Source organism: Rousettus aegyptiacus, unplaced genomic scaffold, assembly GCF_014176215.1.
Source record: "Rousettus aegyptiacus isolate mRouAeg1 unplaced genomic scaffold, mRouAeg1.p scaffold_m13_p_6, whole genome shotgun sequence".
In the NCBI taxonomy this organism is placed as follows: domain Eukaryota; kingdom Metazoa; phylum Chordata; class Mammalia; order Chiroptera; family Pteropodidae; genus Rousettus; species Rousettus aegyptiacus.
This window is the reverse complement of record NW_023416309.1, coordinates 79156288-79181500: the sequence shown is the minus strand read 5'-3', so window position 1 is coordinate 79181500 and position 25213 is coordinate 79156288. Positions and strand designations below refer to the sequence as shown.

At 36.6% G+C, this 25213-nt stretch overlaps 1 protein-coding gene across 1 annotated transcript in view; it reads right to left on the bottom strand.

The window, feature by feature from the left end:
* Positions 1 to 12428, bottom strand: part of BLMH (bleomycin hydrolase) — a 40988-nt gene extending 28560 nt beyond the window's left edge. The window contains exons 1-6 of the mRNA XM_016138989.2: positions 12240 to 12428; positions 11727 to 11924; positions 8866 to 8975; positions 8158 to 8299; positions 7479 to 7567; positions 6047 to 6139 (exon numbers count right to left, since the gene is read on the bottom strand). Coding sequence (XP_015994475.2) covers positions 6047 to 6139; positions 7479 to 7567; positions 8158 to 8299; positions 8866 to 8975; positions 11727 to 11924; positions 12240 to 12252 — 645 coding nt within the window. The 5' untranslated portion in view covers positions 12253 to 12428. The remainder of the gene's footprint in view (positions 1 to 6046; positions 6140 to 7478; positions 7568 to 8157; positions 8300 to 8865; positions 8976 to 11726; positions 11925 to 12239) is intronic.
* Between the last annotated feature and the right edge of the window lie 12785 nt (positions 12429 to 25213).

Sequence of the window (25213 nt, the reverse complement as noted above, 5' to 3'; positions counted from 1 at the left end):
TTTAACAGTCCTCTTTATTCTTCTACCTCCATTCCCTAAACATTATTACATTTCTCTGTAAAAAAGCTTTGTTTCGCCTTTTTATTTTGTTATTGTTACTTGTTCACATCTGTTACTCATTCCTTTATTCAAACTTTTTTAAAAAACCAATTCACCCATTTCTTTCACCCTCCACCCCTCTCCCTACCTCTTGCAACCATATATATATATTCATTCCACCTATAAGAGAGTGCATGTGGTATTTGTCTTTGTCTGACTTTTTTCATTTAGTGTAGTTCCTGCAAGGTCTACCCATGTTGTCGCAAATGGCAAGACTTCATTCTTTTTTTTTTATGGCTGAATAATATTCCATAGTATGTGTGTACATACACTATTTCTTTATCTATTCACCCATTGATGGACATTTAAGATTGTTTCCAAATCTTGGGTATTATAAGAAATGCTGCAATGAACATGGAGATGTATAATTATGTTTTTGTTCTCTTTAGATAAATATCCAGAAGTGGGATGGCTGGATCATATGGTAGTTCTATTTTTAAGTTCTGAGGAACCTCCACACTGTTTTCCATAGTGACTATACTAACTTAAATTTCTACCCATCCTCATAACTTGTTATTTCTAGTATTTTTGATAATAGCTATTTCAATAGGTGTAAGGTGACATCTTGTTGTGGTTTTAATTTGCATTTGACTGATGATTAATGATGTTGTGCATCTTTTCATGTACCTGTTGGCCATATGTATGTCTTCTTAGGAAAAATGTCTATTCAGATCTTCTGCCCACTTTTAAATCGAATTTTTTTTTTGTTATCAAGTTGTATGAGTTCTTTATATATTTGAAATATTGGCTCTATCAGATATGTGATATGCAAATATTTTCTTCCATTCAGTAAGTTGCCTTTTCATTCTGTTGACTTCCTTTGATGAAAAACTTTTTAATTGGATGTAGTCCCACTTTTTTATTTTTGCTTTCAGTGTCAGATTCAAAAAATCATTGCCAAGACCTATGTCAAGGATATCACAGACCATGTTTTCTTCTAAGAGTTTTATAGTTTTGCGTCTTTAAGTCTTTAACTTAATTTTGAGTTAATTTTTGTGTATAATGTAAGATAGTTGGTCCAGTTTTCTAACCATCATGTACTAAAGAGACTATCCTTTCCCTGTTGTATATTCTTGACTCCTTTGTTGCAAATTAATTAACCATGTATATGTGGATTTATTTCTGGGGTCTCCATTCTGTTTCATTAATCTATGTGTCTGTTTTTATGCCAATATCACACTGTTTTAATTACGATAGCTTTGCGATATAGTTTGAAATCAGGGAGGGTGATACCTCCAGCTTTCTTCTTACTTTTCAAGATTGCTTTGGTTATGCAGGGCTTTGTATGGTTTCATATAAATTTTAGGATTGTTTGTTCTATTTCTGTGAAAAATGCAATTGGAATATTGATAGGAACTGCATTGAATCTAGATATTGTTTTGGGCAGAATAGACATTTTAACATTATTAATTCTTCCAATCCATGCATACTGAATAACTTTCCACTTATTTATGTTTTCTTCAATTTCTTTCATTAATATCTTATAATTTTCAACATATAGGTCTTTCACCTCCTTGGTTAAATTTATTCCTTGATATTTAATTCTTTTTGATACAATTGCAAATGGGATTGTTTCCTTAATTTTCTGATAGTTCATTATTAGTGTATAGAAACAAAACAAATTTTTGTATACTGCAACTTTACTGAATTCATTTATCAGTCTTAATAAATAGTTCTCTGATTGAGTCATTACGGCTTTCTATATATGTCATCTGGAAATACTGATCTGCTTAATACAAACCCCCATTCAGGAAATTCAGCAGCCTTTTCTGTCTTCATATTCTTTGACCTGTTGACCTGTCTGCAGGATCTGACACTGATACTAGCACCTATATCACAACATAGTTCTGGCACTTGCCTTTACAGAAATAGATGTTTTATGGAATAGGTATTTGCTAGAATTCTTTGCTTAGACCTGTTCGATCCTATTCTCCCTCAGGGATTTCAGTCATTCCTAAAACTTCAGCTATCTGTACTATCATCACTATCACTTTGCTAGGTCATTCTTTTTCCTAAGCTCCAGGATTGTTTCCATGTACTTGAAACCCAATTCCAAATGAACTGTGACTTGGGACTAGGCAATTTAAAACCACTGTTCCTCCTCTTCATGGTCACGACTGAAAAGAGCATCTCTGACTTATTTGTGGGAATCGCAGCAGTATTATCCCAGTTATCAGGCTTAAAACATTAAAAGTTACTTTTAATGGTGAATCCTACTTTGCAGATAAGTTGCCAAGTCCTACAGATTTTTCCTCTAAGGCCTCTCACATTTCTCCCATCCTTTCTATTTCAATTGTTACAGTCTTGTTCAGGCCAAATTAGTACCACCTAGACTGCTACAGTTTCATAACTGGTTTTCCTACCTCTATTTCTTCCAGTTTTACCCATTTAACAAAATTAATCTCCTTACATGAAGCTTCACTGCACATTACTTCTCTATTCAAAAATCTTTCCAACTTCTCATTTCCTACTGAATTTGGACAAATTCTCACGCTAGTATTCAAAACTTTTATTATATATGTCTAATTCTAACTTTCCACATTACTCTTCTAGTTTCAAACTCTAATGTGCCTCAGGATCACTGATTTAATGCAGATTATAGGGACTATCCCCAGAAATTCAGATTTAGTACATTTGGAGTGGCACCCAGGAATTTTCATTTTTAACAAGTATCTGATTCTAATGCAGATGAACTTTAAACCACTTTTTCAGAAATACCATTCTAGCTCCTCCCTAAGATTCTAGGTAAACTAGACTACTCATGGCTCAACAAATCTGCCTTGAGCATGCTTAGAATGCTTTCCACTAGTGAGATAGTTAACCTACCAAATTGTTTACCTATCAGATTGGTAAGAATCTAATTGTTTGATAAGTACACTGCCTGGATAAAGCTAAAGGGAAATAGGTTCTATGAGACATTGCTGATGAGAGTGTAAATTGATTTAATCTTCAGAATTAGCTATCTAAATTACAAATGCATGTTTCTGACTCAAAATTCTAATTACAGAAATATAACCTACAGGCATACTCATACATATGCAAAATAACACATGTACAAGATTATTTATTGAAGTTTTTTAAGCAGAAGTTTGAAAATAACTAGAATGTCCATTAAGAGGGACTAATTAATTATGGTACATCCAGAAACAGAATATTATGCAAATTGTTTTTTAAATGCAGAAGTTTATATATTAATATGAGAAGATTTCCAAGGCATTGTTGAGTAATAAAAAATAAAAGCGCTATACAGAATATGAATAACATAACAACATCTGTGCAAAGAAAAAAAAGAGGAAGAAAATAATATATACTGGTATTGTACTGTTAATAAAAGATCTCTGAAAGGATAACTAACTGCTAATACTAATAACAAACTAATAAAACTAATTTGGGAGTGTGTGGGAACTGGGATAATAGAGAACAGGATGGGAAAAAGACTTTTCATATTTTTGTTGTTAAAAATATTTTTTAATCAAAGAAATCTTTAAAATTAAAAAATAAAATATAGATAACTAGACTCTATTCTCAGGGAAACCAATTTTGTAGGTCTGGAGTAAGCCTAGGACTGACTATACTGTTTCTATAGCAGAGCTGAGAGCCACTGCTATAGAATTTCCTAAGCAAATAATCACTACTTGTCTCTTCATGGCACTGATGAATACTGTATCTAGTCTTTATGTTTTGTTTTTAACAGTTTTGGTAGAGCATACATTACTAATCCTAAGGGGATCTGGAGGCTGGAAAAAAAAAAAAAGAGTAGATATACTGAGAAAAGATCACAATAGAGATAACAACACATTTCCGAACAGATATGCCTTGTCTGTAATCTCAACTAGCAACCTGTTCTTCTCTTTCTCAAAAAGAATGCCTTTAGCATAGACCTCTTTCATTCAAAGCTTTCGGAGCTTCATGGCTGCTGATTTAAGTTATCATTCTAACATGCCTAAAAGGCTAGGCACATCATAGGTACTAATCTATGGCTTTAAAACCATAGCTACATTCCTCATTTCCAAAGAGTCAGGTTCATTAAAGAGGAGTCATTTGGAGGATTGTAAAATCTAAAAACCTACCATACAGAATTCTGTAGTCAACAGTTTAGGCAGAATCATTAAGTAAATAACACTATAAAGCATCCATCCTCGGGACTTACTATTTTTTCAAGGTAAGGGTAGGGGAAGAAAGATATAAAACTTATCTGCCCTAATTCTTATCAGCCAATCTCATGGTCAGGAGTAGATCTTCAATACATCCTTTAAAAGATATACATCCTTTAGAAGATCATTAAAGCAAATGTCAAAAGCCAACAGGATGCTTAAAATCTGCAAGAAGTATTATCTGAGTCATTTTCCATAACTTTATAGAAGATTCATCCTTACTATATCCCCACCATCTTACTATAATCATAAATGAAAGCGAATTATACAAGAGATACGGCTTCAACAAGAGAAATCATTCCAAGCAGGAAGGAAAGAGAACATTTACTGACCAACTGCTATGTGCCGGGCACTATGCCTTGCATTCTTAGATTTAATTCTTTATTTGAGCCCCATAAAAATCCAATGAGAAATGTATTTCAAAACCCAAACTGAATCTCAGATAAGTATCTAATGTAAAATCAGAGCTGTTAAGTGACAGAGCCAGAATTAAAACCCGTGCCTAACTTCAAAGCCTATTTTTTTTCTACTACACCCAAATGCCTCTCTTAAATAGAAGAGAGGGTTAAGTATGAGATAATTGAAATGCATTTGGCAAAATGAAACCTCCGCATTCATCCATTCAACAAATATCTAAGAAATTGTTATTCTGTTAACCACTAGGCTATACATGTTACACTTGAATAAACTAAGACTTGAGAGATTAAAGAACTTGTCTCAGATCACATGGCTATTAAGTAATGGATGATCAGAATTTAGACTGACATCAGAGACCCGGCACTCAAATACACTACACTCCCTCTCTAAAATACAAAGGAAAACATGAGTGTTGTCTATTGCAGTAAAATATTTAGGTCATTTTAAATTCCACAATCTTGAAAGAAAATTGTCAGTGATTCCTAGTAATGGGTCCACTAGGTGAAAGAGGGAAATATTTGTTCTTTTCTCAAAGTAATTTCAGAGATTTATGCATATTCATCTGGATTATGGATGGTATTAAGTAATATTCTTAACTTCCTTGATAATATTACCTAATCTTATATTCGTTTAATGCTTTTTAGGTTTTCCAGAATGTTTTCTGATACAACCATCGATACATTAGTACACATATATTAACTGATACAGCCATCGATAATTTCCCATCTTTATTCCTAGAGAATAAAGCCAAAAGTCCTGGACTCTCCTGAGATCCCTCGCAACTCCTCCTTTCTAGCTTAATTTGCTACCAATCACACTCACAACATTCATGTTTCGGCTATGCTATTCTCTGAGGATTCCGCCTTTGTTCATGCAATTCCTTTTGTCTAGAACAGTCCTTATTAACCATCTAGTAAAGTCCTACTGAACTTTTGAGAGCTGGTTTAAATACCTTCCCTATGAAACCTTTAACTCATTAAATTAGTCACTCCCTCCTCTATGGCTACCAAATCCTTTTTTTACACATCTCTAGCACAGGATTTATTATAATTATTCACGTGTTTCTTTTCCCCAAGAGACTGAGCTTCTTGAGAGTAGAGACTGTCTTTCTCATCTTTGTAATCCCTAGTGCCAAACTCACAGAAAGTATTCAATATTTATGAATTATACTACTAACTTGGGAATTAGATGATGGAAGGACATTCAAGTCCCATACTAAAATGCAAAGTTTATACTTCAGTTTTTACAGCTATAAAATAAGAAATTTTGAATTCAGCAGTTATTGCAATGACTACACTTCCTAATCCGTTTAACAGATAGGAATATTCTGAGAGTTCTTTAGAAGAGTCACAAAAAATCCAAAAAACTGTTATTACCTCCTCCATCATGGCATCCTGTGTGGCTGAGATTTCGCCTTTGGTTGCTCCGCTGTGTACCAGGTTCCGTAGTCGTATACAGAACTCTCTCATCTATGACAGAAAGTTATTTGACATGCCAATATTTACCCAAATTCAACCGTAAATGAGCCTAACAGATCAACATTAGTTCTATTTTGAAGTGTTACTAAGCCCCAAGGGAAAGTTCATAAAAGCAAATGTGTTTTTCCCCACCCAGTCCACTTAAACACATAGCTAAAATCACTTTCCATGAAAAAGAAAACACATGGATTATTCCCCCAAATATTAGATGAACAGCTCCTGCTCTCTAACAGATGGTACTCTCTGTGACAGTACATGCCTGGCTATGAGGAAAACATCTGATTCCATAATGTCCATGACCCTTAGAAAAAACAGGAGACTTAAGATGATTATGCCATTAAATCATTCTAATAGATTTTTATTTAGAATTTTACTGACTCTACTTCTCCGCCAAATCATTGTGACCATGGCTATGTCAACCCCCAATATAATTTTCATCTTTGTTGTTTTCAATTTTGAGATATGCTTAAGATAAAGGTGAATCTCAAATCCAACCATGGTGCTAAAGAGGATCTTGCTACCATCTAAAATATACCCAGTGATCTTTTAGCCTATTGATAATAACTACCCCCCGCCCCCAGCCCCCTGCGTTTCCTGGTTGGGAAATAATCTACTTCTAATATGGGGAAACATATGTACAGTTTATTTTAAAATGTAATCTTTCTCCCAAGAATGACAAATCCAATTTTAGCCTCATAGATCAGGACAGCAGGGTTTAGTAACTTCAAGTTCTCAAAAAGATGTCTGGCTGGCAGAGAAGCATCCTCACAGGATTTACAATCCTCCTTGGAAAATGGGTTACGTAGACAAGAAAGGATGATTTACTAAGATAAATGAAGCAATAAAAATCAGTTCAGTGACTACATCAAATCTTTAATGTGTGAATAAACTACACTGATGTGGTTTGGGAAAGCCTCTGAACTCAGCATACTCTTTAAGGAAGTCTCACAAACAGTTCTTTTTGGTTTTACTAGTACATAAAGCTGTCCCAGCCAACCTCTACTAGATTCTAGTGACAAGCATAGGACTCAGTGTACTTCTGGCCCATATTAATTGAACACAGGACTTAACTTTCTTGAGTACAAATAAGAAAATATTAAAATCAATAGAAATAAAAGTGGAGGATTTTTAAAAAGAAAAAAAAAACACCCTAGTCTCAATTATTTTTAAAGTTAATATGTAGCCACGTTGCTTTTTAGAAACACTGAGGTAGCTATCTTGTACAAAGACTATGCATACTAAAATGTCCAAGAATCCCCTTAGAAAATCAGTTAGGAATTTTAAGATAAAGTACATTAAATTCTATCCCATTCTGCTCCATATGTTGTACCTTGTGATTCAGAATATCATTCATCCTTCTGGTTGTTTCTGTTGTATGAGATTCAGGGAAGCACTTCTTAGGGATAACACCGTATTTTTCTAAAAGAAAACAAATTTTAGTGTTCAATAAGGTAAAAGTATACTCCAGCATTACAAACCCTGGCAACAACAGCTATTACTTTACGAAATAGGCCATGTTTTCCTGGTTTAATTCAGAAAACTTAACAATCTTATGCTTAATATTATTAAACAGGTAATAACCTGCATATTTATCCATCTTAGAATTAATTCTGTTCTTTTAGCTTTCATACTTTGTAAAGTGCTCAGAAATAATCAGGTTTTTCCATAAGACAACCCTTTATAGAAAGGACATTTTCAAACAGTTGCAGTTTCAATGTATGTGACTCTATCAATGAACAAGAGATAAGCTGTTTTATAGGAAAAGAGCTCTATTTAATGCAACCTTTACTTCTCCAACCTACCCTTCACAGTACCTATCTCCTTATCTCTCATTTAAGAAAGGTACTTTATAGGTGACAGTATGAGATAAAGTTCTTAAAGTTAACTATATACCGTTCTGGGAGACCAATTCTACTCTGTACATAGTCACCAAATAAATGGCCTATGCCTAACTAAAGAGTGTTGCTTGATCATGCTGAGTTTTATTTCTATTAGAGAAAGGCTCTTACCAATAATATTGACAAGCATATCCCATTGTCCACCATCATTTGCAGGATTTGTAAGCAAAAATTGTACCAGCCTGCCATCCTCAGGTTCCTTTTTCTGGGCTGTTTCCACAAAAGCATTTAAGAAGAAATAACAGCGTTCAACCTAGAGTAAGTAAAGTTAAAATTAAAGGAAAAGAGAACTAATACCTTTATTTGCATTATCAACAGAACAGGAGTCTTGGAACTACTGTGGACCCGACACAGCAGGTTGTTTTTTTTTCAAATTGATTATAACTGACATATTAGTTTTATGTGAGGTTTTGGAGGGCTTTTTTTAATTAAGGTATTACTGACATAACATTATATTAGTTTCAAGTATACATAGTAGGTATTTTTCAACTAAAGTTGGTAATTACGACCAAATAACCTAAATAAATATGCCAAAAGGAAAAACTATTGAAATAAAATAAAAAGTTTTAAATAAGAAAGAAACAGGGAAGCAGTAGGGTGAGTCAGTAGTCTTATTATTTCATTGCAGAAAGTAGCCACCTACCAAACAAAGCAGTTCTGCCTTTGAAAAGTCAACTTTTGATACTTTGGAAATCAAATTAATGGTGTCACATCTATAATGAAAGGCAGACTACAACTGGAAAAGGAAGAAGTGAAGAAAAAGTCCCTATCAAGGTTCATATTGAAAACAAAAAGAATATTTCGGGATCAGTCCCATACCTTGTCCCAGAAAAAGAGGTAAGACTGACTAAACTCAAATTCTTCAATATTTAATTTTTTCATGAACGGAAGTCTCATAACGTTCAGACAAGAAAAGATCCAACATCGCCCTGAAACAAGAAAGCAAACCAATAAATTATGAGTGTTCATGTAGATTACACTGTTCCAACTGTACTTCCCAACAATGAACCTAAGACAAGATCTTGGACAATATAAGACTAAATCAGAAAGAGAAAGATTAAAAACAAACTACAAAACAAAACAAGAAAATTAGTAACTACTATTTGCACTATATGTATGTAAAGGTTTAATATCCTTAATATACCAAAAAAAATCTCTTTACATATCACAAAAGAATCCATTACAAATCACCTAAGAAAATTACATTTAGAAATGCTGCTAGAGAAATGAGCTGAGATCATGAATGGGTAAATACAAATGGCAAAAAGAAAAAAAAAAATTTAAGTTCATCATAAGACATCTGTTAAGTGGGGAAACATTTTTTAATTGATAATGCCCAATATTGGCAGGTACCTGGGGAAATAACACTATAGTACACTCTGGACAGGTGTCTAAATAGGTATTAAACATCTGAGGGCAATTTGGCAATATGTGGTAAAAGGTTTAAAGTTTCTGCCCTTTAATCTGGAATATATAGTATATGCTTTACTATAAGGTGACCCTAACATAAGCCATTCCCCGTTCTCCCTAGAAAAATTTTTTAAAAAGTTGTTTAACTGGATTACATAAATGCTTAAGGTACAGATGAAATAGTAACTATCTCCCTATAATATTTAAGTTAGTAATTTAAATATATAGACATTTTAAGTCATGTTAACAAAACAGATTAATGTAGAAGCATTGTTTTTTCCATTTTCACATGTCATTTTCAAAGGGATTCATACTCTTCACATGTATCTTGGCATCAGTGCCTTTGCCATGATTAGATCCACCCTTTCAATCAGAACTCATCTTTCTTCCATCAAGTATGTCTGAATTACAAAGATGTTTTGAATCAATGCATGATGCTGTCTTTGAACACTTTATGTCATGCCTCAACCATATAATCACATTCTTTATTTGTCTTGTAGGTGGATAATCACAAACTCTGCAATGTCGCCATTTCCTATACTGACTTAAGTGATCTTTAGGAGGCCTAGTTACAATGATAGCCAACATTTCCATGTGAGGTCATGTCCTAGGAATATACTTTGCTCAAACTTTCTGCCTTTTCAAAAAACTGATTCAATCAACTGATCTCTATAAGCATCCCAAATTAGTAATGATTAAGGTCATTTCAGAGTAATGTCTTTGCCAAACTATACTTCAAAATAAATAAAGTGAGAGTGCTCATTTTGAGAGTCTTTATAAGGTTTCAAATATAGAGTAACTCTTTTCTGAAGAAAAATACAGAGGGTAGAAAACTTGACTTTTATTTGGGCTTAACTTTTTTACTTCTATGAAAATATGTTCAAAATTGATAGTAAGTGAAAAAGGTAGGTAGGTTACCTAACAACATGTAAGGTATCCCATATTTAACACATGCACACATAGAATAAAGACCTGACAGAAAAAAAAATTTACTAGTATTTTGCAAATATTCTTCACTGAACAACAGTAATTTTATAATGAGACAAAGAAACAATTAAAAATAAGTAACTATAGCGTTCTTTGAAAGTCACTATTAACAGTATAGCAGCTCATCTTTACCTTGGGTTTATCTGTACCCTACCTCTCTCATATCTACTATGTTACTTCCTATTAGATGGAATCTATATGAACTATTAATATAAAAACTGAATGAAAATAAATTACATAACTTGTGCTATTTGTATCTTTTTAAAACAAAAGTGACACAACAAAACATATAACACCTGTTCCCTTCTAAATGAACATTTCCAGGCTTTTCCCTAAGAGGTCACTGCAATCTAAACTGCATAGGACCACTGTGACATTACTACATGTACAATTTGGGGCTTGTCAGTCGACAGTACCCAAGCACTTTCTACCATAGCAAAACAATTATTGCAAGGTCATGATTTTTTCTTTAAAATTTAAAAGTCAACTTTACTGAGGAATAATTTACATACGATAAAATATAGCTATACTAAATTCTGACTGGTTCTAAGCAAGCACTGAAGTGCTTTCTGTCTATACAAACAGACTGGGAGTTGTTTTCAAATGCAGACTTTAAAAAGTCCCTTTAGTACTTGTTGTGAGAATGTCCTCCTTACTGAGATTCCTGGATAACCAATCCTTCACTGTAGCTATTTCTCTAACAGTGGTGCTAGACAGCAGATAACAAAAGAAGAGCTCTTGACCAATAAGGCATGAGAACTGAGTATTTTTCTGTATTACGAACTGTTCTATTTGTGGGAACTGAGCCATTGCACATTTGGCAAAGTTGCAACCAAAAAGTATATTTAAAAATAACATTTAATGACATGTCGATGGGATTAAATTGTGTATTTTCCATTTCATACATGTGTATATGGCCTTCAGGGCAACTGGGGGGGGTAGGTCTTCGAGGGCATGAACATTTTTGCATGGGCTGTTTTGTACCAAAAGCATCTACCTCCAAGATATAGGGCTGCAACCACATAATTTCAGTACATAGTGACTTACAACCAGATGACCATGGACTTCTCATTTTAATGCTCAAATCGAATATACTAACAAGCCATAGAGCACCGAAACGAGTTACAAAGAAATGTTCTTGAACTTGCCTTTACCTGTGCCTGTTCTCTAGGAATGTACTACCAGTTCTTTCAATACAGATCTCCGCTCCCCTAATACCATTATTAAAATGGGATGCAGTCAGGAGGGTCAAGTAAAGTGTGCAATGAGTTTTAAGATCTCACCTGAACTCTTCTGGTTGGTGACTGGCTTGCCTTCCTGAGACACGACGTGCTGGAACACATGCTGAGCACCCTGTACCGTGGCCCTCTTCAGACAGATGTCCAGCAGGTCATGGGTGGTCCCGACATTCTGGGCAAGTACGAACTGGGGGTCGGAATTCAGTCTCTGAATCCAAGCAGCTACCTTCTCCGAATTCAGCCCTGTCGGAAGACCAAATGGGATTATAACAGCAAAAAGAGACTGAAGAGGGCTGATTCAGGACTCCCCACCTCCTGGTTCTTAACTTTGTAAGAGCAACCTGAGTTAATCACCGTAGTGGAGAAGCCCTTTACCCACGTCCTTCCCCACGATGCTGTCTTCCTCCCTGCCTCTCCGGCCTCCCCAGAAAGCTCCATCCCCGCCATCACCCCTCCTTGTCCCAACCCTGGCCCTTCCCCGCCGCCGGCTTCAGGGGCCGAGCTGAGCCCCTGGAGAGAACCTCAGCAAAGACCCGGTGGGGAAGAACGGCGCCTCACCTGCTAAGTTCATGGCGACCACGCTGCCCGGAGGGGAAACGGTAGTTTTCGCGGTCCTCAGGCGAGTGCCGAGATTGCACACCGGCGGCTGCCTGCGCGACCCTACCTGCCCCTCGCACCCGGAACGCCGGAAAGAGGAAAGGGGACGGTGGCGGCGAAGCGCGGAGGCCGAGAAAAACGGGGTCCGTGGAGGGACAAAACTCCCACCCTCGCGTTGCTAAGTCAGTGCCGGCGGGGCTAGCCCCGCCCGGAGGAGGGCTGACGGGGGCGGGCTCGCTGACGTGCTTTGTCCTGCCCGCGTCGCCACCCCGGGCTGCTTCCGAGACTGTGGCGGCCCTCGCCCCCTCTCCCGGCTGCCCACAGTCCTCCCGGGCGGCGTCGGCGCCCTCAGCCAGCAGTGATTCTGCTTCCTAGCCACCGGGGCGCTCTACTGGGATAAGCCTGCTACGCTGAGAGAACCTGAGGGGTTCCATGTTGAGTTCAGAGCCCGAAGACTCTAGCATTGGGGAATTGACCCCATTAAGCCTTTTCAGAAGACAAAAGGGGGCCTCTAGGCAGTAGGGCGGAGCTGAGAGGCCTCACATATAAGCACAAGGCTTAGGATGAGTTGACTCATCACAAAAAATGTACCCAACAGCTCTTTCTGTGGGCAGGCTTAGCTGACCAATCACTGCATTTTCAATGGCAACTTGTTGCTTGGATTCTAGTCAGAACCAAGTTCTTGAATTTGAGAGGAAATTAGTACTAAGCTCTCTCCCACTCAGAAGCTGCTACCACTTTCTACAAATATGCATCTGCTCATTTCAAGAAAACTATCCATTCTAGGCTTCGTGAAGTCAGTGTCTGCTACCTAGCCCAACATGTGCTGTGGGGCTAACTAAAGGGAATGACAGAGGTCAGTCTTAAGCATCAATACTGTTTTCCCAGACTTTCTACAAAATCTGCAGATGACTCCCCATTCATCCCTGCTACCAAGATAACACAATGGTTTTCCAAAGTTTTGAGATCGTGAAGTACTCTTATATTGTTTTTTGTGTTGTGAAATCTCACCCTTGATAAGATGTTGGAATGGAACACACAGGTGATAAATAAAAATATACCTGCCTTACCATCGAAAACCCTGACTCTGCTACTCACAACAATGAGTCTTCTGTGAAACCTAGAATCTAGGTCTTAGCTTGAAAGTCATCACTGATTCCAAGGAACTCTAATATCTGGAAAAATCAAGACACCAATCAGTTATTTGACAAATCAATATCTATGTCCTTAGAGAGACCCAGCAAAAGTTTGAGGATATGACATAGCACCTATCTCCTATTCTGAGATTTTTCCACTGTCTAAAAAAAAAAGAACAGGCTGAAAATTATGCTGAAAGAAATCATTGGTCCTCTCACAAAATGATATTCAAGCATCCTGCCAAACTCAACTCATAAAATTTTATTCACTGTCTACCATGTACCACTGGGTAAGCTGCTGATAATATGGAGACTAACAAAGCTTAATTTTGCCCTTAAGAAACTCACAAGGTAATAGGAAAAATGCAAAATAATACTGTAGAAACAGGGAGAGCTGTTAATTAGGGCCAGAGGTGCCTGGGGGCCGGGTGGGGGGGGGGGGCAGTGACAAGTAAGCACAATCTTAAAGAGTGGATGGGATTGTACAAGGCAAAGAGAAAAAAAAAAAAAAGCAGAAGAAGGGCATGCAAGGCACCAGCAAAGGCACAGAGGAGGAGTCAAAGCATGTGGTAAAATCATGTTCAAAAAACTGTGCATCATAGTTTGATGTGGTTAAGAGCAAGGAAGGTGTTGAGATCTGGGGCAAGGTGTAGGACTAGAAAAGTAGGTTTGGATCAGGATACGATGGGTTTTATATGTTGTACCTGAGCATCTGGACTTTATCCTGTGGTTAATTAGAAGCCAAAATAGGTTTTTAAATGAAGGAGTAATATACCCAGTTCTGTGTAAAGAAAGAAACCCAGTAGTAGTGGGGAGGGTGATTTGGAGGGCAGAGATTCTGGAGATAGGGAAACTAGTTAGAAGACTATTCCAGTAGTGCCTTTGGGAGATGACAAAAGCCTTAAACTGTAGAAAGACAGACAAATTTCCTGCCCCCCTGGTGCTTATGTTCTAATGGGGGAGACAGGTAAACAAATCAATGCAGATAATTCTAATAGTTATATAAGGAAAATAAAACAGATAATCTGGAAGTTTTCATTTGAATGAGAGGCTGGACGGTGGTGTCATCAACCAAGAGAGGGGCTACAAAAAAATAGACATATTTGGGAGTATGTGAGTGAGCAGATAATGAATTCAGTTTTGGACTTGGCAAGTTTGGAGTACCCACAGGACACCCAGGAAGAAAAGTCCTGGAGGCAGATGAAAAGATGTCTAGAGATTAAGTAGAACATGTCTGTCTTAGAACAATGAAGGCAACAAGTTTGTGAAGAGAAATAATGAAGCAAAAAAATTGATGAGGACTGAGAATTGCACCCTTGGTAGCAGCATGCAATTGTACAGGGTGTTCATGGCACAAGGGTAGCAGGCTGAGTGGGGTGGGTGGGCTTGAAGTCCAGTTCAAGCTCTGATTGCTAAGTCGTGTACTCTGGTCCAGGGCCATACTAAGTCAGAGTATGGTGCACCTTATACTACTGCTTACAAGAATGCCACATGGGAGTATCATTTGCTCTGGAAACAATAACATTTAGAGAGTGGGTGAAAGCAAAGGAACAAGCAGGTAGGAGAAGGCCTTGAGAGTTATGTCCTAAATCTCAGGAAGAGAAGGAAAAATTGGTGAATGGGAGCGAAAGCTTCAGAAAGGTAAGATTGAGTTTGGCACACTGGGTGAAAGGGACCTTAGAGGGGCGGCTTCAGTGAAAGAACAGCGTGGGCAGAAGCCACATTATAGTAAGTTGAGAGGGAAGAAAATATACAGGAAACTCTTTTGGGGCCTAGAAGATGAAAAGCAGAAACCAGAAGTGATGAAGTAATTAAATATATGCCAGAGAGTGTACAATTGCTAGAATAAGAACCCAGGAAAAAAAGGAGGGATGGAATCACTGGGGGAGCAGAAGGGACCAGTTTTACAGCTACTGCCACCCTTTTTAGCCAACGATTACACTTTTCCGCCCCATGCTCAGAGATTCCTATCATCATCATTTTGCCAGCTCTCTTGCTCTGCCCTCATTTTTAGGGTGGCACCCTTAGTACCAGTTTTCCACCCAGCAACACACACCCATGCACTCTTTTCTGTGTGGGCACAGAAAAGAGGTGCAGAAGAAAACTGGTTTCCCAATGGGTCCACCCTATATGACCCACCCACGAGGACATTTCCCCAAGAATAGAATTCTTAGTATCTACCCCTTTAACTCCATCCAAAAGAGATGTTTTTAGGTCCTGTGACACATGGAAGAAAGCAACCAGAAACAGAATTCTAGTATGAAATCTACAATATTAGGGGGGGAAAAGAATCTTTCTAAGTCTTGTAAAGTGGTATTGCCTGCCATTGCAGATATGCCTTCTGCTTATTGCTTCCATGGGACTCCCCCACCCCCCACCCCAATTAAAGTAAACGAAGATAGTCTCAAGGCAAATTCTCCATCCTGTGACCTTGCCTCCTTTGCCGTCCACCAGTCTTTACCACGTGTTGGCCAAATGCTTCTATTTTGATGGAAAAGACCAGATTTTTATGTTGGACGGAAGTTCGGACTAGAGTCTAACACAAATATTCTGCAATTCTATGAAATTTATTCACATTTAAGTGTTTCCTCAATTAACTCTGAGATTTGCTTTGGTCAGAAAGCCTCCTGATGTTTCACCAGAACTGATAGTAAATTTTGGGTCATACATTGGTGTCCTGCGGGGCCAAATTCAGCACCTAGATGTACTGTTTGGCCTGTGTGGTATTTTAAAAATGTTGAGCCAGTATTTAGAATTGGGAAATTTTGTACACAAATCTGTGTTGCTGGCTTCTCTTGAAAATATTGTTGTTTCTTCATGATAGTCAAGGGGGCCCACATAATTTTCTTTATATCTTGCTTGCTATACTCATTTACATTTATTGTCCGTTAATACCTGAGTTTTTCAACCCCTGATTTACAGTGACTTAGGTAGAATTTGGAAGGACTACCTGTCTCCTTTACCCTCAATTCCTACCCTTAACCTCGTAATTTCCACCTCCTTGGGATGAGCAAAACTAGCAGGAGCTGACACCACTAAGTCTTTCAGATACTGGATCCTGGGACTTTCTGGGCCCAAAAAAGCTTACATGCCTTCACTATAACTTTCCTCCAGAATGTGGAATACACCTGTCTGAGTATAGGTAACTGGCAGCTTTAGGACTTCTACCTTCCCTGCCATTCCTACACTCCATGAGGGCTTAACCCAACCCTTATCTCCCTCTGCTCAGTGAACTTCAGATTCATATTTTAAGTGTTTCAATATATTTTACTTTCATTGTAAATTGTGTGTGTGTGTGTGTGTGTGTGTGTGTGTGTGTGTTTTAAACATTTTCCAATGCTCTGGAATGACATTGTTATACCAGCAATATTATTCCTACCTCTAAATATGACATTTCTACTACTTACTGTTCTAGGTGCTAACAATTCAAAGAGCATGCCAGGAAGAGGATGTTTCCTCTACAAAGGTAAAGAGGCATGAGTGGGCTTAAGAATGATTCAGGAATGATGAGAAAGTCTGGTCAAATTTCGTGAGTATTTGAATTATGCAAATCTGAAATAGTTTATTATAAACTATATTAATAACACTTTATTATATGCACAAAATTTGAAGCAATGTGAAGCCTTCACAATGTTTAACATTTGTCAGGAGTTGCATACTTTCAAAGTTGGTGGTTAGCTTAGTGAATTAGAAACTTTAAGCTCTTGCCACATGGCGGAGACATTTTAGCTGGTAAAATAGTTTCTTCCCTTTGATAAATTTACATTTATCACTAAATCATCTTTCTAAATACTATTACTAAAAATCTTGAATTATAGATGTTTTAATTTTATGTAAAGTTTTCAGGAATATATCACTTGCATAAAATTCAACTGCACTAGAACTTGGTGTGGCGAGAGTATAGAGTAAATGGTAGGGGAAAAGAAGATGTATGAGAGGTGAGAAATGAAGCTGAAAAGATGGTTTATAGCCAAATTGTGAAGTGCTTTGAAGGGCATATATTCTTTAATCATGGGGCTATTACTATATCCACAAAATCCTCTTGTAGGCAGTGAGAGGAATGGGAGAGAATCTTCTTCAAGTGATATTGCCCATAAAGGCAATAAGTGGTACTGTATTTTCCCCAAATATTTCATATATCTCTCTTCCTGCCTTTCTTTTTCATTCATTTATTTAACAGCTTATTGAACAGCAACTGTGCTAGGCACTTGAAATACAAAAATGAATGATGTTGGTCCCTGACCTCAAGAAGCTTTAATCCAGTGGGGAAAATTAAAAAAAAAAATTAATCACTATTTTTTTTACATTAATGCAAAAAAAATATTTAATGAGCACTTACTATGGGTTAGGCACTGTATTAGATATAGAAATACAAAAGAAAGCCAGACAGACAAGGTTCCCATCCTTTGGTGCTTATGTTCCAGTGGGAGAGACAGATAATAAAGAAATATATGCAAATAATTTCAGTAGTGGTATAAAAAATAAAACAGCATGATATGATAGGGACTGGCCAGGGATAGTGGTGGTATCAAAAGCTCCTCTTAGGAGGTAACTGTTGTGCTGAGACTGAATAGCAATAAAGATCTGGCCATATAAGCATCAGTGGGATAAAATTGCAAGAAATTAAAGCAAGTGCAAGGGCCCAAAGATGGGAATAAGCGAAGCTTAAAGAGGTCATAAAGAACCCAACTTGTTTAGAGCACTGGGATTTGCCACCTACAGTAATAGCACCATCCTTGGACTCATTCTTCTCAGGCTTCCTCCTTCAGGTCCAATGGAAAAACATCTGGCTTTTTTTCACTTCCTCCAAAAAGTGAAGACCATGTTTCCCAAAAGCTTTCAGCAGATTTCCCTCTGAACTTTATTGTCTAAACGAGGTCATGTGCCTTTTCTTAAACCAATCATTGGCAAGGATAATGGAATTACCCTTATATCAGCCAGGCCTATCCCTGCTACAGTAGTCAATTCCCCAAATTGTATGTCTTCTCCCGAGTGTGGGTGGTGAGAGTTGTGGGATGGATGTTGGGAGTCAACCACAATGTTCACTACACCATGGTAAAGAGTTTAGATTTTATTCCAAGGTCAGTGAGAAAGAATTAAGGAACATGATCTGATATATGTTTTTAAGGATACACCAAAAATATTTGGAGCATATTTAATTAGAAAAATTAACATTAGAAATATAAATAACACCTAAATATAAATAAGAAAAGGACAAACAACCCAACAGAAAAACGGAAAAAAGGCCTAAATAGGCATTTCACAAAAAAAGGAAGCATGACTGGCAAATAAATAGTAACAACAGAAATGCAAAATAAAATTGTAAGATGTCACTTTATAGTTAGATAGGCAAAAGTTTTAAAGGCAGATATTAAAAAGTACTATTGATAATTCTTAAATACTGTTTGTGGGAGTATAAATTAATATTACCACTTTGGAAAACATTTGTCAATGTTCTGTAAAACTGAAGATGTACATACTCTATAAGCCAGTAACTTTACTCCGGGTATATTTTCTAAATATAAATAGCCACTTGTAGCTATTTATATTTAAATTGATTGAAATTAAATAAAATTAAAAATTTACTGTCTCAATTGTAGTGGTCACATTTGAAGTACTCAACTACATGTAGCTACCATATTGAACATCATAGATATAGAATATTTTCATCATTAGTCTGTTCTGTTGGGCAGCCTTGCCCTAGAGAAATTCTTGTATACATGCACTAGGAGTCATAGTCAAGACTGTTTATTTTAGCGTTGTTGGTGATTGTGTAGAACCTGGAAAAAATCCTATAGTTTATCAACAGGAATTTGCATGAATTGTGACATATTCATGTAATACAATACTACAAAGAAGTGAAAATCAACCTGGCTGAATTTCAGAAATGTAATGTTGAGTGCACAAAGCAAATTGCAAAGGAAATGGCACACAACCATTTTTTTAAACTTCAAAAACAAGCAAAATTGAACAATGTATTTTTTGGAGATACATACATGCATGATAAAAAAAAATTTTTTTAAAGGGCATATTAAACATCAAATTCAAGATAGTATTCACCTTTAGAAAAGAGACGTAGTCAGCTTCAAAGGTATTGAGATATTTTATTTCTTAAACAATGGCAAGGAACATGAGTGTTTGTTTTATTCACTATACCTAATTTTATACACTATATTTCTGTATCTATGAAGTTGTTTTTTTTTTAAAGCATTCTGGCTGCAGTGTAAATGATGGACTAAAAAGATATAGGAACATAAGCAGGAGACTTTTAGGAGACTATATTTTGTCCAGGCAAAGGGTAAATGGTGACCTGGATCAAGAAGGTAGTAGTGGAGATGAAAAATGGTGGATGCATATGGCATATATTTTAGAAATGAATCATCTTAATCTTAATCATAACCCTAAATATCATGCTTTGGTAGAAGTTTGCACAGCATAATGTGGAGCATGGAAGAGGGGTTATCTAAATCAGACTGAGGGGTCTAAGGAGAGCTTCTTGGAAAAGATGACAGATGTTTTGAGTTTGGGACAATTAAGAGTTGTTAAATGATAATGACCAAGGACAGGCATTCTAGTTGGAGGTAATAAATAGTTCATGCAAAGGTCTTAAGACAACAAGTCTTTGGGAACTGAAGGTGTTAAGCATAGCTGCACTAAAGGGAGAGAGGGCAGGGGCCAAACATGGAGGGCCAACTGGGCTCACTGAGGGGTTGTGACCTTATTCTAAAATATGCAGGGCAACTGCCTCCATTTTTCTTTAGTTTTTCCAGGGAGAAAGGAAGATCTCTGTGAACTACAAAATTAGATACTGATATAATGCTGTATAAGACTCCGGCCACAAGGAAGTCCCAGGTGGACTACTCTAAAAAGTCTTCTCTTTGTACTAATCATTTTTATAAAATGATCATCAAAACCTAAATTTTGTGGAACTATAGAACGATCAAAATGAAGATAAAAGTAAAAGGCAGGCAAATGGAAGAGAAAATGATAGAGATAAAAAAAGGAGAAATTGGATCTGAGAGGAAATAATAATTAAATACCATTGGAGACCAAAGTTCCTGGTTTTCTTTCAGGAGTGCTGTTAGACTGGCTTTGCTTAAATTGCTACAAACAAATCCATAGCTTTTTAAAATAATTCTTTTGTTGATGAGCTACTGATCTTTAGTATCTGAAGCAAATATTTAAATATAATAATTACAGCATTCTCATCCTCTTTTCAGAGACTTTTCTTGAGATGAAGCATAAAAATCTCAGAAATAAGATTAACATGCAGGATCAGAAAAATAAAATTACTTAGGAATAAATTTAACCAAGTAGGTAAAAGACCTACTTGGAAAATTATAAGACATTGGAGAAATAAATTGAAGAAGATACAAATAAAACACCAATGAGATTTTCCACAGAACTAGAACAAATAATCCTAAAATTTATATGGAACCACAAAAGACACTAAATAGCCACAGCAATCTTGAGAAAGAAGAACAAAGTTGGAGGTGTCACGCTACCTGATATCAAACTATACTACATGGCTATAACAATTGGAATAGCATGGTACTAGCATAAAAACAGTCACATAGATCAATGGAAGAGTAGAGAGTCCAGAAATAAACACGTGTCTATACGATCATTTAATCTATGACAAAGGAGGCAAGAATATACAATGGGGTAAAGCCTGTCTATTTAATAAATGGCATTGGGAAAACTGGACCGATATATGCAAAAAAATAAAACTGGACCACCTTCTTATGTCATATGCAAGAATAAAATCAAAAAGGATTAAAAACTTACATGTTAAACCCACAAACTATAAAACCCCTAGAACAAAACGTAGTCAGTAAACACTCCAACGTTGCTCTTAGTAATATTTTTTCTGATATCTCTTCTTGGACAAGGGAAACAAAAGAAAAAATAAACAAATTGAATTACATCAAACTAAAAAGATTTTGCACAGCAAAGGAAACCATTGACAAAACAAAAAGGCAAACTGTTGAATAGGAGAAATATGCACCAATGATACATCCGATAAGGAGTTAATATCTAAAATTTACAAAGAATTCATACAACTCAACACCAAAAACCCCAAACAATCTAATTAAAAAATGGATGAAGGACCTGAATAGACACTTCTACAAAGAGGACATACAGATGGTCAATAAACATTAGAAAAGATGCTCAACATACTGATTATCAGAGAAATGCAAATTAAAACCACAATGAGATATCACTCACACCTGTCAGAATGGCTATCATCAATAAATCAACAAGTGTTAGCGAGGATATGTAGAGAAGGGAGCCCTCGTGCAGTGTTGAAGGGATTGCAAATTGGTATAGCCACTATGGAAAACAGTATGGAGATTCCGCAAAAAATTAAAAGTAGAACTACCTTATGAGCCCACGATTCCACTTATGTGTATTTATCTGAAGAAATCCAAAACACAAATTCAAAAAGATACATGCGCCCCTACGTTCACTACAACACTATTTACAATAGCCAAGATATGGAAGCAACCTAGGTGCCTACCAGAAGATTGGATAAAGAAAAAATAGTGCATATATACAATGGAATATTACTCAGCCATAAAAAAATGAAATTTTACCATACGTAACAACATGGATGGAGCTAGAGAGTATTATGCTAAGTGAAATAAGTCAAGAAAGAAAGACTAATACCAGAAAGAAAGACTAATAATTTAAAGAACAAAATAACAAACATACAATACAGAAATAGACTCATAGATACAGAGAACTGATGATTGCCAGATGGGATGGGATTGGGGGTGGGGGCAGGGTGAAAAAATTGAAGGAATGAAGAAGTACAAATTTGTAGTTACAAAATAGTCACAGAAATGTATAGTAGAGCATAGGGAATATAGTTAACAACATTGTGTGCCAGGTAGGTACTAGAGTAGTCAGAGGAATCACTTTGTAAATTATATGAATGTCTAACCACTATTCTGTATACCTGAAACTAATATAAAATAATATTGAAGGTCAATGGTAATTGAAAAAAAATAAACAATTTTATCTTTATAAAATGAAGTTAACATGCAGGAGTTGGTGACTCAAATCCACATTTTTCTTTTTTTTTTTTTTTAACCCTTTTTTAATTCCCCGCCCCCACTTCTACCCCTGACCTATGGATGTTGCCATTTCCTCTTAAGAACTGGATTTTTGAAGGCTGGCGTCTCCTCCCACACGCTCACGGCATGCACCTGGGGCCTGGTGTCCCTGGGGTTGGGGGAGGCCTGGCACCCCTGGGGCATGGTCTGTGGCTCCACCTGGGGTGCTAACCGTATGTGACCTTCTGCATGTAAAGCAAACATGCTAACCACTACACTGCGGAGCCACCCTCAAATCCACATTTTTCAAAACGTACCCTTTGTAATATTTTCTCATCAGACTTCCAATTTTGTATCTCAACTTATTTTTCTGTCATTGATCTTGTTCCGAGAAGAATGATTCATTAGATAGAAGTAAAACTGAACACATTTACAGGATAATTGCAAAACCAAAAAAAGATATCATGCTTTTCATCCTGAAAGTAGATAAAAAGAATTGGTCTCTCTTTTTAGAACTGGAAAGAAAATAATTTGTTCCTTAAAAATTTTCAATTAGAAAATCTGATTTCTTATGTTAAATAAGAAAGGCAGCATGTAGTTTAGAAAAGAGGCCAAGGTTTGAAGGCTATTAGACCTGGTTTTATGTCCTAACTACTATTTGTAGGCATATACAATCATCTAATGAGTTTCGGTCTCCTCTTCTGAAAAGTTGGGCACTAGCTATAATAGCTAAAATTTATTGAGTGCTTACTATGCCGCAGGTCTTACAATGTACAAATCTTAGCTCATTTATTCCTCACAATAACCCTATGCCAGGAGGTAGATTCTATTACTATCTCCTTTTTACTGATGAGGAAATGCAGGAGCAGAAAGGTTAGGAAACTTACACATTGTTACACAGATAGTAAAGGGGTAGAGTTAGGATATATATCGAGGTATCTGATACCAATGACTAAGAATTTAAACTCTCTAAGCCCAAGAATCAAATGATATAATGCAAGTGAAAGCATTTTGAAATTCAAGTGCTTTAGGTATGCCAGTCAACAATAAACCTGCAGATTTATAAATTGCTGAGTGTTGTTCTATGTTATTTTTAAACTTGCAACAAAGCAATCATTCGTAGATGATATTCCATCGGTAGATGATTTAGGTTATGAACACTTTTACTCTAGGTTTTGACAAATGGAACACAATCAGGAAGCTTTTCTTAGGCACATACATATGCAGCTGTTAAGTCTCACATTGGCCCATTTTAATTTGTTTGACATAGGTAGAAATAATGATGACCTCAATGAGACAAACAAGGATCAATGATAGAAGCCTTAATTAGATGATTAATAGCATTGTGGAATCATAAAATGAATTATGCCTACATTTAGAATGATCAAAAGATACTGTAGGAGGTAGTTCCATGGTGTAATAATTAGTATGTCTGTGTTACACAGAAGGTCCTGGGTTCGCGCCCCAGGTGGAGCCACAGACCGTACCCCAGGTGTGCCAGGCTCTGGGTGTGCACTGCGAGCATGTGGAGGGAGACACCCCGCCTTCAGAGATCCAGTTCTTAAAAAAAAAGGGAGACAACAACATCCATAGGTCAGGGGTGGAAGTGGGGGGAATTAAAGGGGGGGGGGGAGATATTGTATAGAAATCTTTAGCAGATATATGAACTTGTTAATAAATTGTTAAATATTTTTTTAAAAACAAATATGATCCACATCTCAAATTGGAGCAAAGTCCTTTAGATGATTTCCAAGTAATCCAAGTTTATTATTAAACACTTTTATGAGTGCCATAACTATAAAATTCAGGAATTCAAGGCTATGATTATTTAACAACAACAAAGTTTGTATCCTTTTTGGTGGAATGTTTTAAATGATGCTCTTGAGCCTCCTGTAAAACCTACAAATGACAGCTGGAGTGAAAAATGACCTGTTTTGAGCCGAGAATCTGTTGCAGAAGTAACATACAGTTTGCAAAATGACACATAAGAAGTTAGTAAGTCCTCCTAAGAGTTGATTCATTATTTTTAAATTTATGTTACTATCAATCATATAATATGAGGGCTTACAGGATCTTAGAGATTATCTTCTCGTCTTGTCCCTTAGTTTACAGTCTCTGAAAGATTATTTGCTATCGTTGTGGTGAGCAGATAGATCATTAGTAGCCAAGCCAGGATGAGAGGTCATTTTTTCAAAGCAACTGTTTGTGCATCTGGTAGCTCTGTGTACATCTGGTAGCTAAAACTTTTCTATGAGCAATATTGAATATATACAGCAGAGTTGCATTATAAACTACATGACTCCAACTACTCCCTTCAGCACTGATCATGTTCAATGATACAAGTGGGTTGTGGCTTACTTAAGGATTAAGTTCCAGAGTCAGGAAAAAATTGATTGATGTAAAAATTATCCTTGGAAATTTCTAGGGAAAGTATCACTTTCAACACCTCCTCTTAATAAGCACAGCAGAGCAGGTTTTTATGCTAGTATGGCATAGAATGAACTAGTTTCATTCTAGTTTCTAGTGAGAACCAAATGAAGTAGTTGGCTTGTGTTTAGGGGCCATGTTGTAAAAAAAAATGCAAATTCTTGAACACAAGACTCATCCTTAGTACATGAGATGCTCACAACTTTAAAATCCATGAGAGACTTAGGACTGGCCACGGGAACTGATTCTCCTCGTCTATCCTTATTTCAGGGCACATATTCTTTGATTTGAATGGCAAGCCTCACAGCAGACA